We start from the raw sequence: 11,751 nt of genomic DNA, 5'->3' as shown, positions 1-11,751 counted from the left end.
AATATACAGGGGACCAGTGAAGGGACGCCAGAGTTGGCGTGAATATGCTCGCTCCAACGAGCACCAGTCAGGAGGTGAGCGGCAGCATTTTGGACCAACTGGAGATGCTTGAGGGAGGATTGTCTGACTCCAAAGTAAAGTGCATTCCAGTAATCCAGTTCTATAACCCACAACATAACCACATTTCATTTCTCAGACTTTCCCTCCTTCAACAAGTACACGTCTGGTGAGAATCGTGGCATGCTTCTTTATCAGTTCAGTCAATCGTCTCTTGCTACCTAACACATTGTAAAGGCTTTTTTGATAATGCCTTGGCTGTGTTCTTATGTCCTGCTGCTGTTTTTGTACAGCTCATCGAGCCTGTCTGGGCAATGTAGGTAAGGAGAACTTGGTTATGCTACTCAGTCAGATGAATTTTTGTTCTTACGCAACTATTCTATCACCAAACTTACGACGTGGCACTATGCAGAAAATTGCTTTTTGAGAAAATCAAATTTCGAAAAATAATACCAGAATTCAGCCATTCCAGTGAACATTCTTTTTTTTTTTTTTTTTTTTTTTTAGAATTAATTAATTGAAAATTGGCTTTTCTCATTTTGTTTTCCCTTCTATTGACAGGCAACTTAAGACATAATCGCACGTAACAACACATATTGAAGTGGAATAGATTGACCGATGGCTGGATGGATACTAAAAGATCTTGCTTAACATTTTCTAGTACGGCTGAGACACAGTTGGGAAACTTTGTTTTTTTTTTCCAATAATAATTTTCCTTGTAATAGGGTGGTACACTTTGCATCATTGTGCCAGTGCCTTTAATCAGGAGGAAGGGTTGCGAGTGTTTCCTCCTCTCGCTGATTAGATTTTCCCGTCTTTCCGTCTCCCAAACTGGGACAGATGACTTTTCTGCATTCAGTATTGTGTTTTGGGAAGGTACTGATAAGTTTTTGCCTGTTAAAATCGTTCCCTCCTTGAATCTTTTTCCAGCCCATACGAACACAATCCATTGATGCTCAAGTATTTTTGTATACTGTGCAGGCTTTACTTTTCATTCACATTACATGAATGTCAAAGCACTCCTCTGAATAGATGGCATTGAGTCTGACTCGTGGAAACAAATACAGCTGTAAAACCGTATATTATATGTATACAGTGTCATCCCCCAAACCCCCTCCTCTCACACTCACTCAGACACACACACACACACACACACATGCACAAAAGCAGCTGCCAGCACCTAGTATGGAGATGAGGGTTCACTGGGTGTCTATTTGTAGAAAGATGGAGTCACGTTGAAGACTGGAGGACTAGGAGACGTAGTTTATAAACAACAAAAATGCGCATACAACTAGTATGCACACACACACGTACACGCACACACGTATAACTTTTGTCACAAACGGCTTTAGGCTAAATTTGAGTACAAAAAAAAAGGTCAATGCGAAATCACTGCATCAAAGCTACGGCGAGATGATTTTACTTTTGCAATGCCCGTAAGTTGTCACTCACATGCGCTTTAAATCTCTTAATTTAACAATCAATGAGAAAATCAACATGGCGCATTCATGCACTGGCTGCTAATGGCCGCAATCCATGTTGAGTAACTCAACATGCAACAGGCAATCATCTCTATGCTGTCATTCGCTGACGCCCACGTCACTCACCAGGCCAGGCCCTGCCTTTTAAAGCCATACACATTCAAAGTCGCAGTTACTTTAGTAGAAAGTAAGGTTGGTGACCCAAAAAGCATAAAAATGATACCTGTCCTCACATGCACGTTACTGTGTTTAATAATGCATAGTCATTTATTATCCGATGATCTGGAGGATACTTGATTTGTAAAAATAGTTGCTAGTGGCAACCCTATATGGGAATTACAAATGTTGTTAGTTAGTGCACGTGTGCCTAGGTGTGCACGAATGTGTGACCGCTCAGCAGGCTGGCGTCAGGGTTGGCTTTTCATTTCAGTAGCCGGTCCAAGAATAGACAGCAAGTTCGACAGGCAGGAGACTGTGTGTGTGTGTGTGTGTGTGTGTGCGTGGCTGAAAAAAGAGAGCGTGTTGATGTGGGAAAACAAGGAGTGAGTGGGTGTGTGTACTTGCATGCAGGAGAGGGAGAGACTACACCCATCAGCGTCCGATGAGTGTGTCAGTCGACCGTTTGCTTTTCGGATTACTGCCCCAACTGATCGCTGGATTTGCGCCGCGGGGAATTTTGCAATCTCAAAGTCTTGTACCTGGTAAAGAGAGCAGAGATGAACGGCCGTGCTTTACCGCCTTCCATACCTGAGGATGGGGAGATCTTGGGCTACAATCGGCATGGAGAGATGAACGGTTACCATCAAAGGTTTGGGGATGGCGATGGAGGAGAGGCAGAAGTCCTGGTGTCTAAGTCCCAGAGGCGGAAGAGTGATGTCAAAGTCTATAAGGAGTTTTGTGATTTTTATGCACGCTTGTAAGTACAGAAGTGTGTTAGAGATATTTATTGCGCAATAGTATGCCATTCCTGATACCGAATCAAGACTGAATACCGGATTTCATAACTTATAACGGAAGTTATCGGTTGATACCAATTTGTCACAAATATTACATTTTGTTGACTGACATGCCACTGACGGTGATAACAGTGCTGAAACATCGTGCGGCTCCGGCTCGGTGTAGGCGAACGCATTGGGACATTCTGTCTTCACATAATTTGATACGGTGCCTGGCCCGTTTGATGCGACCTTGAGGTCTCACTGAATGTGTTGCATAGATCATACGAAAGTTGAACAACAGGTTGGATTTTTATGACGTTATAGTGCCGAACTCTGCATAAGTTATTTTTGCTCCAATGGGAGGAGTGATTATGCAAAATAGAAAATGCCAGCTGGCATCCTGAGTATGTGTCCATGAATGACATGAAGGCTAAATATAAATGCTATATTTACTGACTGAGGGCATGAAGTCATCAGCTGATTTGTGGAATCAAAAGGTTTCTTTTTTTATGGTCTTCTGTTTGTGATTTGGCAAAAAAAAAAAAACATTTGTTTTGATTGAAATCAAATTTACGATAACCGCATATAATACATTGAGAAAAATGCTCTTCCTGATTGATTTGAATCAAAACCAAAACTATCTGAAAAGCGCTGAAATATTATAAAATATTGTTTTGCAAGCCTGACGTGTATCCCAGCGGACTTTGGGTGGGCGCAGGGTACACCCTAGATTGGTCAGTTGCAGCCAGGCTTTATCCGAGTGATTTTGGGTTCATCCCCAATTTTTTTTGGACTGACTGACTGACCATTTACGTCTCAGTCCAAGTAATTTAGGTCATTGACAACAATTATTCCTCATCACATCCGACAAACCAGAGATGGGTGTATTGTTTTTCTTATTAAATCAATCAGATTTTTCCGATTGTTCAGCCTTATCGGAGGTGTGCCCTCTACTGAGCGCCGTTCTAGTTTTGAGGATACCTTTGGAAAAATGCCAGTTAAAATTGACCTGCAGAGTTACAAAACATATTTTTAACATGCCACACAGATTCCCACTCTAAGGACGGGCAACTGGCGGCCTTCGGGCTGCATGTGGCAACAACACTCTGACTTAATTGTACGTGGCTTTGTTGTGCTTGTCGTATACTAAACTACAACGTGACGAGGCCTATTAATTTTTTGTGGATTTGGAATGACATGTAATCCAAACAGTACCTGAATAATATTACAATTTTCAGTGAGTTGATTTCTGTGAAAATAAATTGCACAAAATGAGATTGATTTTGGTTTACGTTGGTTTACTGTTTAGTAGTTTTGTGCCATCCTTGAATTTTTTTTTAACAATGTTTTTTTTGTTGTTTTTTTTTTATTGTTAGATTTATTTTTTTGCTTACAAAAAAATTAAATATATTAAGATACTGTGATGTACATTGGTTACATTTTTGTCCATATTTATATTGGCATTTTTGTTCAAATGAAAAATGTTGGCCCTCTCCATTATTTAATTTGCCTCTCCCTGATCTACACTTCCGAGCACATTCTTCTACAAAACAAAGCTTTAAAAACTTGCCACATACTGAATGGCATTTTTATACATTTCTGAAATGATTGCTTATTATTACATCTCACTAAGCACATCTGTAGAATTCATTAGCAGCCAAGTTAGCCATTGCACGTTTTTTATTGAAGAAAGTCTATTCTCCACCGAGGCAGTAGCAAAATACAGGGTGGAAATGCCAAAGGCACGGATCACTTCCTGTCACTAATCCTGTAAGGCAGGGCTGACGGTGCATGTTACGTTCGTTCTCAATGTATAGATTATAGAACAAATAGAGAGAGAATTTGTAGTATTCCACTTTCTCTACAGCGTATTGAGATGAGATTTTTAGAAGCCTAATTTTCACATCCCAAACAAATCTCCACGCCCAAAATGTGACACCAATGAGTAGGCCTCACCTAGTTGTCATAGTCCAGTTATAAAATGTTATGACTGCCGTCTCCAGCAGGTCATGTTTTCATTGCTGTTAATTATTTGTCTAGTTCGCTTGGATTCTCTTCATTGTCTGATTGATTTTCATTTTAATAACATCATCCTAATTTCTGCTTATCCCTGACATATTTTTTGCACGAATCCCACGACACATTTTGGTGCAATATTTTGCACACGATACTTTCTACAATGGCTGCTATCAGTTTACTCCCAGTCACTAACGATCCCCATTTTTGTGTCATCCTTTAGCAACATGGCCAACGCCCTGGCCAATGCCATGTGCGAGCGCTGCAAGAGCGGCTTTGCTCCGGCAGAGAAGATAGTGAACAGCAACGGTGAACTTTACCATGAGCAGTGCTTTGTGTGCGCTCAGTGTTTCCAGCAGTTCCCAGAGGGACTCTTCTATGAGGTAAAACGAATGTTGGCTGCGTCATGTATCATTTAAACAAGTGTTTGATGTTGTTCTTGATAAACGTCAATAACGTCTTGCTCAATTAAATGTTCATTTTAAAAACACACTGGAGCTAAACAGCACGAGCACTAAGTGCTTCTTGAAGCTATTACGTTACGTTCGCACAAATCCAAATTTAACCGAAGGATATTGATGCGAGTATATCATTGGTGCAGTATTGAGTGATAATAAATAAATGGGTCTTCGCTTTTTTTTTTTTTTTAATTTGGTCTGTAACAGTGATGACGCTAAGCTATTAGCACATCTCACTGTTAATCCGAAAATTTTACCAGCTATGGTATTTTTCTTTAGGCAGCGCGTAGCCTCCAGGTCTGTTCTAAAAAATTTTAAAAAAAAAACTCACCAGTGGTGAGACATTGTAATTTCCCAAAAATGCTGGGGAAGTGATTAGTTAAAAATGTAAGCACTTGGTGGTATATAGAATTAGTGCTGCATATTAACATTTGTTGCCTACCTTGTTAAATCATTAATTAAAAAAAAAATCAGAGTTGCAATTTTTCTTGATTATTGGCATACTCAATAACTGTACGTCACTTTAAAATGTGTTGGCAGTTTGAAGACAGGAAATACTGTGAACATGACTTCCAGATGCTCTTTGCTCCATGCTGCCACCAATGTGGTAAGTGTACAAATTGCTCTCAAAGGAAACACAATTGGGCAAAAGCATGAAGACTGAAGTTCACAAAAAAGAAAAGTAAATAACCAAGAGAGCGGTTTCTTACAAACAAACAAATCAGAGTGATGTCCTCTTGTCTCAGGTGAGTTCATCATCGGCCGCGTCATCAAGGCCATGAACAACAGCTGGCACCCGGAGTGTTTCTGCTGTGACATCTGCCAAGCCGTGCTTGCCGATGTTGGATTTGTCAAGAATGCCGGCAGGTCGGTTTTACCTTAAATAGTGATACGATATTGACTATTGTAGTTCATAAAAGTTGAACCTTTCCCAAATTTCCCGGCTATCAGGCACCTGTGTCGTCCGTGCCACAACAGAGAGAAAGCGCGTGGCCTCGGCAAGTACATCTGCCAAAAGTGTCACGCCATCATTGAAGAGCAGCCTCTTCTGTTTAAGAATGACCCCTACCACCCGGATCACTTCAACTGCAACAACTGCGGGTAAGCATCAAAAAGCTAACATCTCATTTCTTTTTGAAAAACGTTTTGCAGTGTAGCGCCACATGCGTTTGTTTTAAATCACATCCGTCTTTTCATATGCCGGTCTGCAGAAAGGAGCTGACGGCGGACGCCAGGGAGCTCAAGGGGGAGCTTTACTGTTTGCCCTGCCATGACAAGATGGGCGTGCCCATCTGCGGAGCCTGCCGGAGACCCATCGAGGGCCGTGTGGTCAATGCAATGGGCAAGCAGTGGCATGTGGAGGTCTGACCGCAAACGCTTTCAACTAATATATTCTGAGTGCCACAAAAAAAAATTGTCATTATTCGACTATTTGAGTAAGTGCTTGTTCGGAGGCAGACAAAATGAAAAAGGCTTCAGGTTGAAAAATAAGATTGATTTCTCATAATTGCAACATATTCGAATGCATGGAGATTTTTTTTTGTAAGTGATTTTAAGACTGATTTCATTTCACGTTTAAGTGAGAATTTGCAATATTATGAGACATTTTTTGAGGCACTTTGTATATTGGGAGATAAGTAGCAATGTAACATCCAATCATACTGTCTACAGGCGACGAGTGATTTTTTTTTTTGATGAATTGAATTGAATCTGTGTTATTTCCTCAGATAGGTGCACTTTATCTCATTCGATCAGATCATCGCTCCTTTATCTCCTCTGCCTTTTCCCTACGACATAAATCCAATCTTCCTCTTTTCACTCTTTATGGGCCATTTTGCTGTCTTCCCTCTCCCACACGCAGCATCACGTCTGCACTTTGTGCGAGCGCTCTTTTCAGGGCCATCCATTTTATGAGCGGGATGGTCGAGCTTATTGCGAGACGCACTTTGACATGGTGAGGGGTCATACACTTGCCGTGATGTTTCAGCTGCGGCGAGCAGCTTTGCCTGGCCTCTGTAAAAGGGCTGCGCTGATATTGTTGATAATTAATATATTATTGGGTGTTAAACGCATAACAAAATGGAAATAATCACTTTTTCCATTTGCTCTTAAAACGCTTTGTTGGCTTTACTCTGCTTTTTGCCTGCTGCTCATCTACGCTGTCCACATTCGTTAGCTACAAATCTCCTCTATGAATTCCCAACATCTGCTCGACAATAGAGAGCATTCTGCTCCTTCTCTCTCCATTCTCTATTTTGCCCGACTGTTGTGAATCAACTCCAGGACTGGTGGGCTGATCTGAACTGTGGTGCTTGAGCTGACGGTGTTGCAGAGCTAACTGTGTGTGCGTGACCTTGGCTATGTTTGCAGCATTTTGTGTGTGCTAAGTGTGAGAAACCCTTCCTGGGACACCGCCACTACGAACGCAAGGGCCTGGCCTACTGCGAAACACACTACAACCAGGTAATATATGATGTGATGGAACACGGAAACTGTCATGGCAGCGTATTTGGGAGATATGAGACCACATGTTGTCGTTGGTTGAAATAAGGGCCACTCTGTCCACTTGGGAAAAAAAAAAAACAATAGACATGAAAAATAACAGGTTGTGCCACTAGGTGGCAGTAATTTGATGATTCATCTCTATGTGAGCATTTTTGGCCTATGATGTGCTAGTCTTCTTTTGTATTTGCGTTTTTGACTGTAGACTAGGCGGGAAACGAAATCTAATTTGAATCGGAAATTTGGTTTAGAGCTAAAAGATGTGAGGTCATTGACTAAAACTTCCACTTTAAAATGAATCGTGTAAATAAAATCTCTGAGGGAAATTTCAAATTTGAAGTGCTGATAAGTTCTTTCGTTAATTTTGTGAAATGACAAGAAGAAACTCACGGCATCCTACCCTCTTGAACTGGGTTGTACCATATCGAATTTGAATCATAATCCCACTGAATCGTTTCGGACCCAATGTATTGAGATACATATTGAATTATCTTTTATTGGAGAGATTCACACAACTACTGTTTACCAGGGTTAGAATAGTTTGGATTAATAGCATTGTTCATTTTAGTTACATTTTATTTATTTATTTTTAGTTTTTTAAATTCAGTTAGTTATAATAAACATTTAGAACAGCTTTGTTTTTTTTGTACTTTGTTTTTGTTCAGTTTTGATTAGTTTTATTTTTGGGGTCATATGGAGTGTTGTCTGATGCAAGCTATAATTCTCAAACGACTGACCTTCCTTCTTCAGAACAGGAATACAGAATTAAACAAAAGGAACCCCAGAAATTCATGTAATTTTTTTTTTAAATATTGCTAGAATTATAGTTGGTTTTTTTTTGTAATAAAAAAAATAATCATCAAAAAGCATTTTTGTTTAGATTTTACTTCTTGAACCAAAACATTGGGGCACCAGTAGGTCACGGTAGAACACATCTGTAACGGTGAAGGTGGCATGGCATCGGAATGCTGTTTTGTTACACGCCCAGAATCCAGCTGCTGAACTGTGATTTTACGAAGACGTGTTGCTGCAGTAATGCTGATAATATTTTTCCTTTCTTTCTGTAACTTTTAGCTCTTTGGAGATGTTTGCTACCACTGCAATCGCGTTATAGAAGGCGACGGTGAGATAACTCGTTTTTTTTGGTTTAAAATGTGTGAACGTTGGTGTAGGTGTTAAGTGTTAAAAGTTGCTTCTTAATGCTGTGATTGTTTCATGTTGCTTCTTTTGTGATTTCAGTGGTGTCAGCCCTCAACAAGGCTTGGTGCGTCAACTGTTTTGCTTGCTCCACTTGCAACACCAAACTCACCCTCAAGTAAGTAACAAACATTAACACGTGTACTGTGCTGCCACAAACTTGTGTTTAATTGTTGCTATTTACAGTGAGCTTTTTTTTTTTTTTACCTTTTGTGTGGACTTTTCACACCAATTTACTCCTACATTTGAATCTCTTATCCCAGATTATTGTACCTCTGTTTCTTTTCCTTCTCTCTTTCTCCATGTCGCTCCTGTCTTCTTTTTCCTCGTCTTTTGGGAAACTCTCCGACTGTGCTGTCAGGGATAAATTTGTGGAAGTAGATCTGAAGCCGGTGTGTAAGCACTGCTATGAACGTCTGCCGGACGACATGAAACGGCGGTTGTCAAAGCGGGAACGCGACTCAAAGGAGAAAAAGAAGAAACCGTTGATACCCATGTGTCTGTGATGCTCTCTCGTTTCCTTCTCCGCACTTCAGCTGCTCTTCTCTTGGTCAGTTTGCTTCTGTCCTTTTTGTCTTTTATGTTGAGTTGTGTCATTCCGTTTCTCCTTCTTGCTCCAAAAAAAAATAAATAAAATAATAATAATTTTCTGGTGAGTATGTTACATCTAATTGTAGTATGACCAGCCTTTATGTCCACCTTAAAGGGAAAGTCAAACCAAAAATATTATTTTCAAGTTCTGTGTGCTTTCACTGAGCCAAACATGGCAATTGCTTAGTATTGCATTTGTGGAAATATGAGTTAAGCAGCAAAATTCACCTCATTTTAGCCACGTCAGGGGCGGCCATATTATCACTTCTGTCGACTCAAAATGACATCACAGTTGCTCAGGACTCATCTAATGACCAATCATGGTTCAGCTTCAGAAAACAGGTGAGGCGTAATTGGCCGTTATCTGAGCCCTGAGCAACCGTGATGTCATTTTCAGTTGACAAAAGTGACAAAATGAAAGGGCAAAAAATATTTTATTCTTTAACTCAACGCTAAATTAATGACATTGCCATATTTGGACTCGTGGGGCTGCATAGAAAATATTTTTGCTCAGAATTGTTTGGGGGTTGACTTCCCCTTTAAGGTCCATGTACTATTACGCTCTTTAACCTCACTAATAAGACAATTCAGTGGAATAAATGCTCGTACAGCTTGCCCACGGTTTGAGCATTTATTCAATATCAGACTTGGGTGCTGAATCATGAATGGAAACTAGTACGCTGCAAATAATGGCTCGCAGGGCCACGTGGGTACCACATTGCACATTTTATAGAATGCTGTAGAATTTGACAGATTTCTGGAGTGCAGTGATGTGCAACTGTGCATGCACAAAGTCGCTGATGCAGTGATTTCCGTGCTCTGACACGTTTCAGCATTTGAGCAATTTGCCGCAACAAACGCAAGTAGAGAGTTAGGTTCTTGGAAAACTTCAGTCACATGTTGAAGGGACAGCTTTGTTTCACGGCGGCTCTTGTTCTGTCTGAGTCCAGAAGGAAAAGCCTTAATCACTTCCGGCAGCTTTTTATTTTTTTGCGTCCGCTGTGGAAATGCTAAAGGAGTACCGCTGAGTCTGACACGTGCCTTGTCCAGCCAGCGTGGTGTGGACAGGAAGCACAGAGTTAATCGAATTAAAGGTATTTGACACCGAAAAGAGCCAGTTCCCACACGTGTAAGCAAGTTATTCCCACAGACGTGTGAAACAGATTTCCTGTTTTGATGACCACTTTCACAGCAGTCATTTTTAGATTTTTTTTTTTTTTTTTCGGTTGCTGCAACCTAGAAAGCAAAACAAATGTCAGAAAAAAGCCTACTAGAACATCTGAAATCTCATCTAAAGTCAATCAAGTCTGTTATTGTGGAAGTGAAAAGAAAATTCCATTGTTTTATTTCCCGCACAGGAACAAGTTTGTGGAGTTTGACATGAAGCCGGTGTGCAAGAAGTGCTATGAGAAATTTCCACTGGAGCTGAAGAAGAGACTGAAGAAGCTGTCGGAAACTGTCGCAAGGAAGTGAACGCAGTGTTTACGTGAACCCCCGACATGTCTCCATTCAGTCTTTTTATGAAGAACTGCAGACCTTTGTGTGTCACGTCATGTGCCAGACAAGGTGCGCAGTCTGTATCATTTGTGGCTCAAAAGAATCTTTCACTCCGCTTCCTTTTCACGCCGCTATTTAACTCAAACACATTGCGATGGATTGACTGTGTTACTGATGCTCGAGCATATTAAAGAGCAAGCCCAAAGTAAAATGAAGAAAATGTTTTTTCGTTGAATGCTTATGTATGTGATGTTTACTTTTTGTTATTATAACTATTTTTTGTATCGTAAAAGTGTCTGTAATAGATTTTCATTTCAAGTTTTTTGAGTTTATCATTGATTGAATGGAGAATTTGTCTATTTTAAGTGTGTTTCTCCTCCATTTGGTTCAGATGTATTAGCCAATATACAATCAATGCATGCCTGACATTAAATCATTACGTAATTTGTTTCAAATTTTGTACCGGGAGAAAAAAAAAAGCTTCATGGTGGCCGACTGTATTTCAGAGCAACTCTTATGTTACAGTAAAACTTGATGAATGGTGGCATTTGCGTGTGGTGCGAAACATGTGTCGCCGCTGTTTGTAATCCAAAAATTATCCTCTTACCCCAACTTCCTTCAGACTCAAAAACAAAGCCGACTGTCCAATCTGCTTATCCAGTATTGTTTAACCTGAACTGTATTTTGCCCTAAAATGCAAATATCTTCCGTTCACTATAATTACACATTCCATAGTGGAGCAAAAACACAAGCTATGTGTTTTTGTTCTGAATTTCACACCTGATGCCAGATCATTCATTTATTCCATGTCAAAGTACATTCAGATAGCCATTTATTGGTAATTCTGACACACTTTAAATGAGGCATTGTGGTATACTAAAATATTAGTTTTTCTTCACATTGCTTGGCAATCACAAACATACCAAATTTGTATGGCCGTAAACCATAATGCAGTTATTCATCGATGGAAATTTGTGTCAGTTCAGCAAAATAAACATATATTTAAATTACGTA

The 11,751-nt window shown here is 40.1% G+C and overlaps 1 protein-coding gene across 1 annotated transcript; it reads left to right on the top strand.

Moving 5' to 3' along the window:
* The first annotated feature begins 2,127 nt into the window (after positions 1-2,127).
* LOC148323569 (LIM and senescent cell antigen-like-containing domain protein 1) lies at positions 2,128-11,747 on the top strand. Its single transcript, XM_088315704.1, has 11 exons — positions 2,128-2,454; positions 4,716-4,875; positions 5,491-5,557; positions 5,697-5,817; positions 5,902-6,051; positions 6,162-6,312; positions 7,321-7,413; positions 8,527-8,575; positions 8,692-8,767; positions 9,011-9,199; positions 10,599-11,747. The coding sequence occupies exons 1-10, from the start codon at positions 2,255-2,257 to the stop codon at positions 9,153-9,155; spliced, it is 1,212 nt and encodes a 403-aa protein (XP_088171830.1). The 5' UTR covers positions 2,128-2,254; the 3' UTR covers positions 9,156-9,199; positions 10,599-11,747.
* Positions 11,748-11,751: the final 4 nt, after the last annotated feature.

This window comes from Idiotropiscis lumnitzeri, chromosome 14, assembly GCF_059441095.1.
Source record: "Idiotropiscis lumnitzeri isolate Australia: NSW breed Sydney's pygmy pipehorse chromosome 14, RoL_Ilum_1.0, whole genome shotgun sequence".
NCBI lineage: Eukaryota > Metazoa > Chordata > Actinopteri > Syngnathiformes > Syngnathidae > Idiotropiscis > Idiotropiscis lumnitzeri.
The sequence above is the reverse complement of the archived record's forward strand: the minus strand, read 5'-3'. Positions and strand labels throughout refer to the sequence as shown.

What these genes read in the sequence shown, in the direction of transcription:
- LOC148323569 (XM_088315704.1), top strand. Translation starts at nt 2,255, where the DNA reads ATGAACGGCCGTGCTTTACCGCCTTCCATACCTGAGGATGGGGAGATC. An exon ending in TGTGATTTTTATGCACGCTT is followed by an intron (nt 2,455 to 4,715) that starts GTAAGTACAGAA and finishes GTCATCCTTTAG; the next exon opens with CAACATGGCCAACGCCCTGG. An exon ending in TCGCGTTATAGAAGGCGACG is followed by an intron (nt 8,576 to 8,691) that starts GTGAGATAACTC and finishes TTGTGATTTCAG; the next exon opens with TGGTGTCAGCCCTCAACAAG.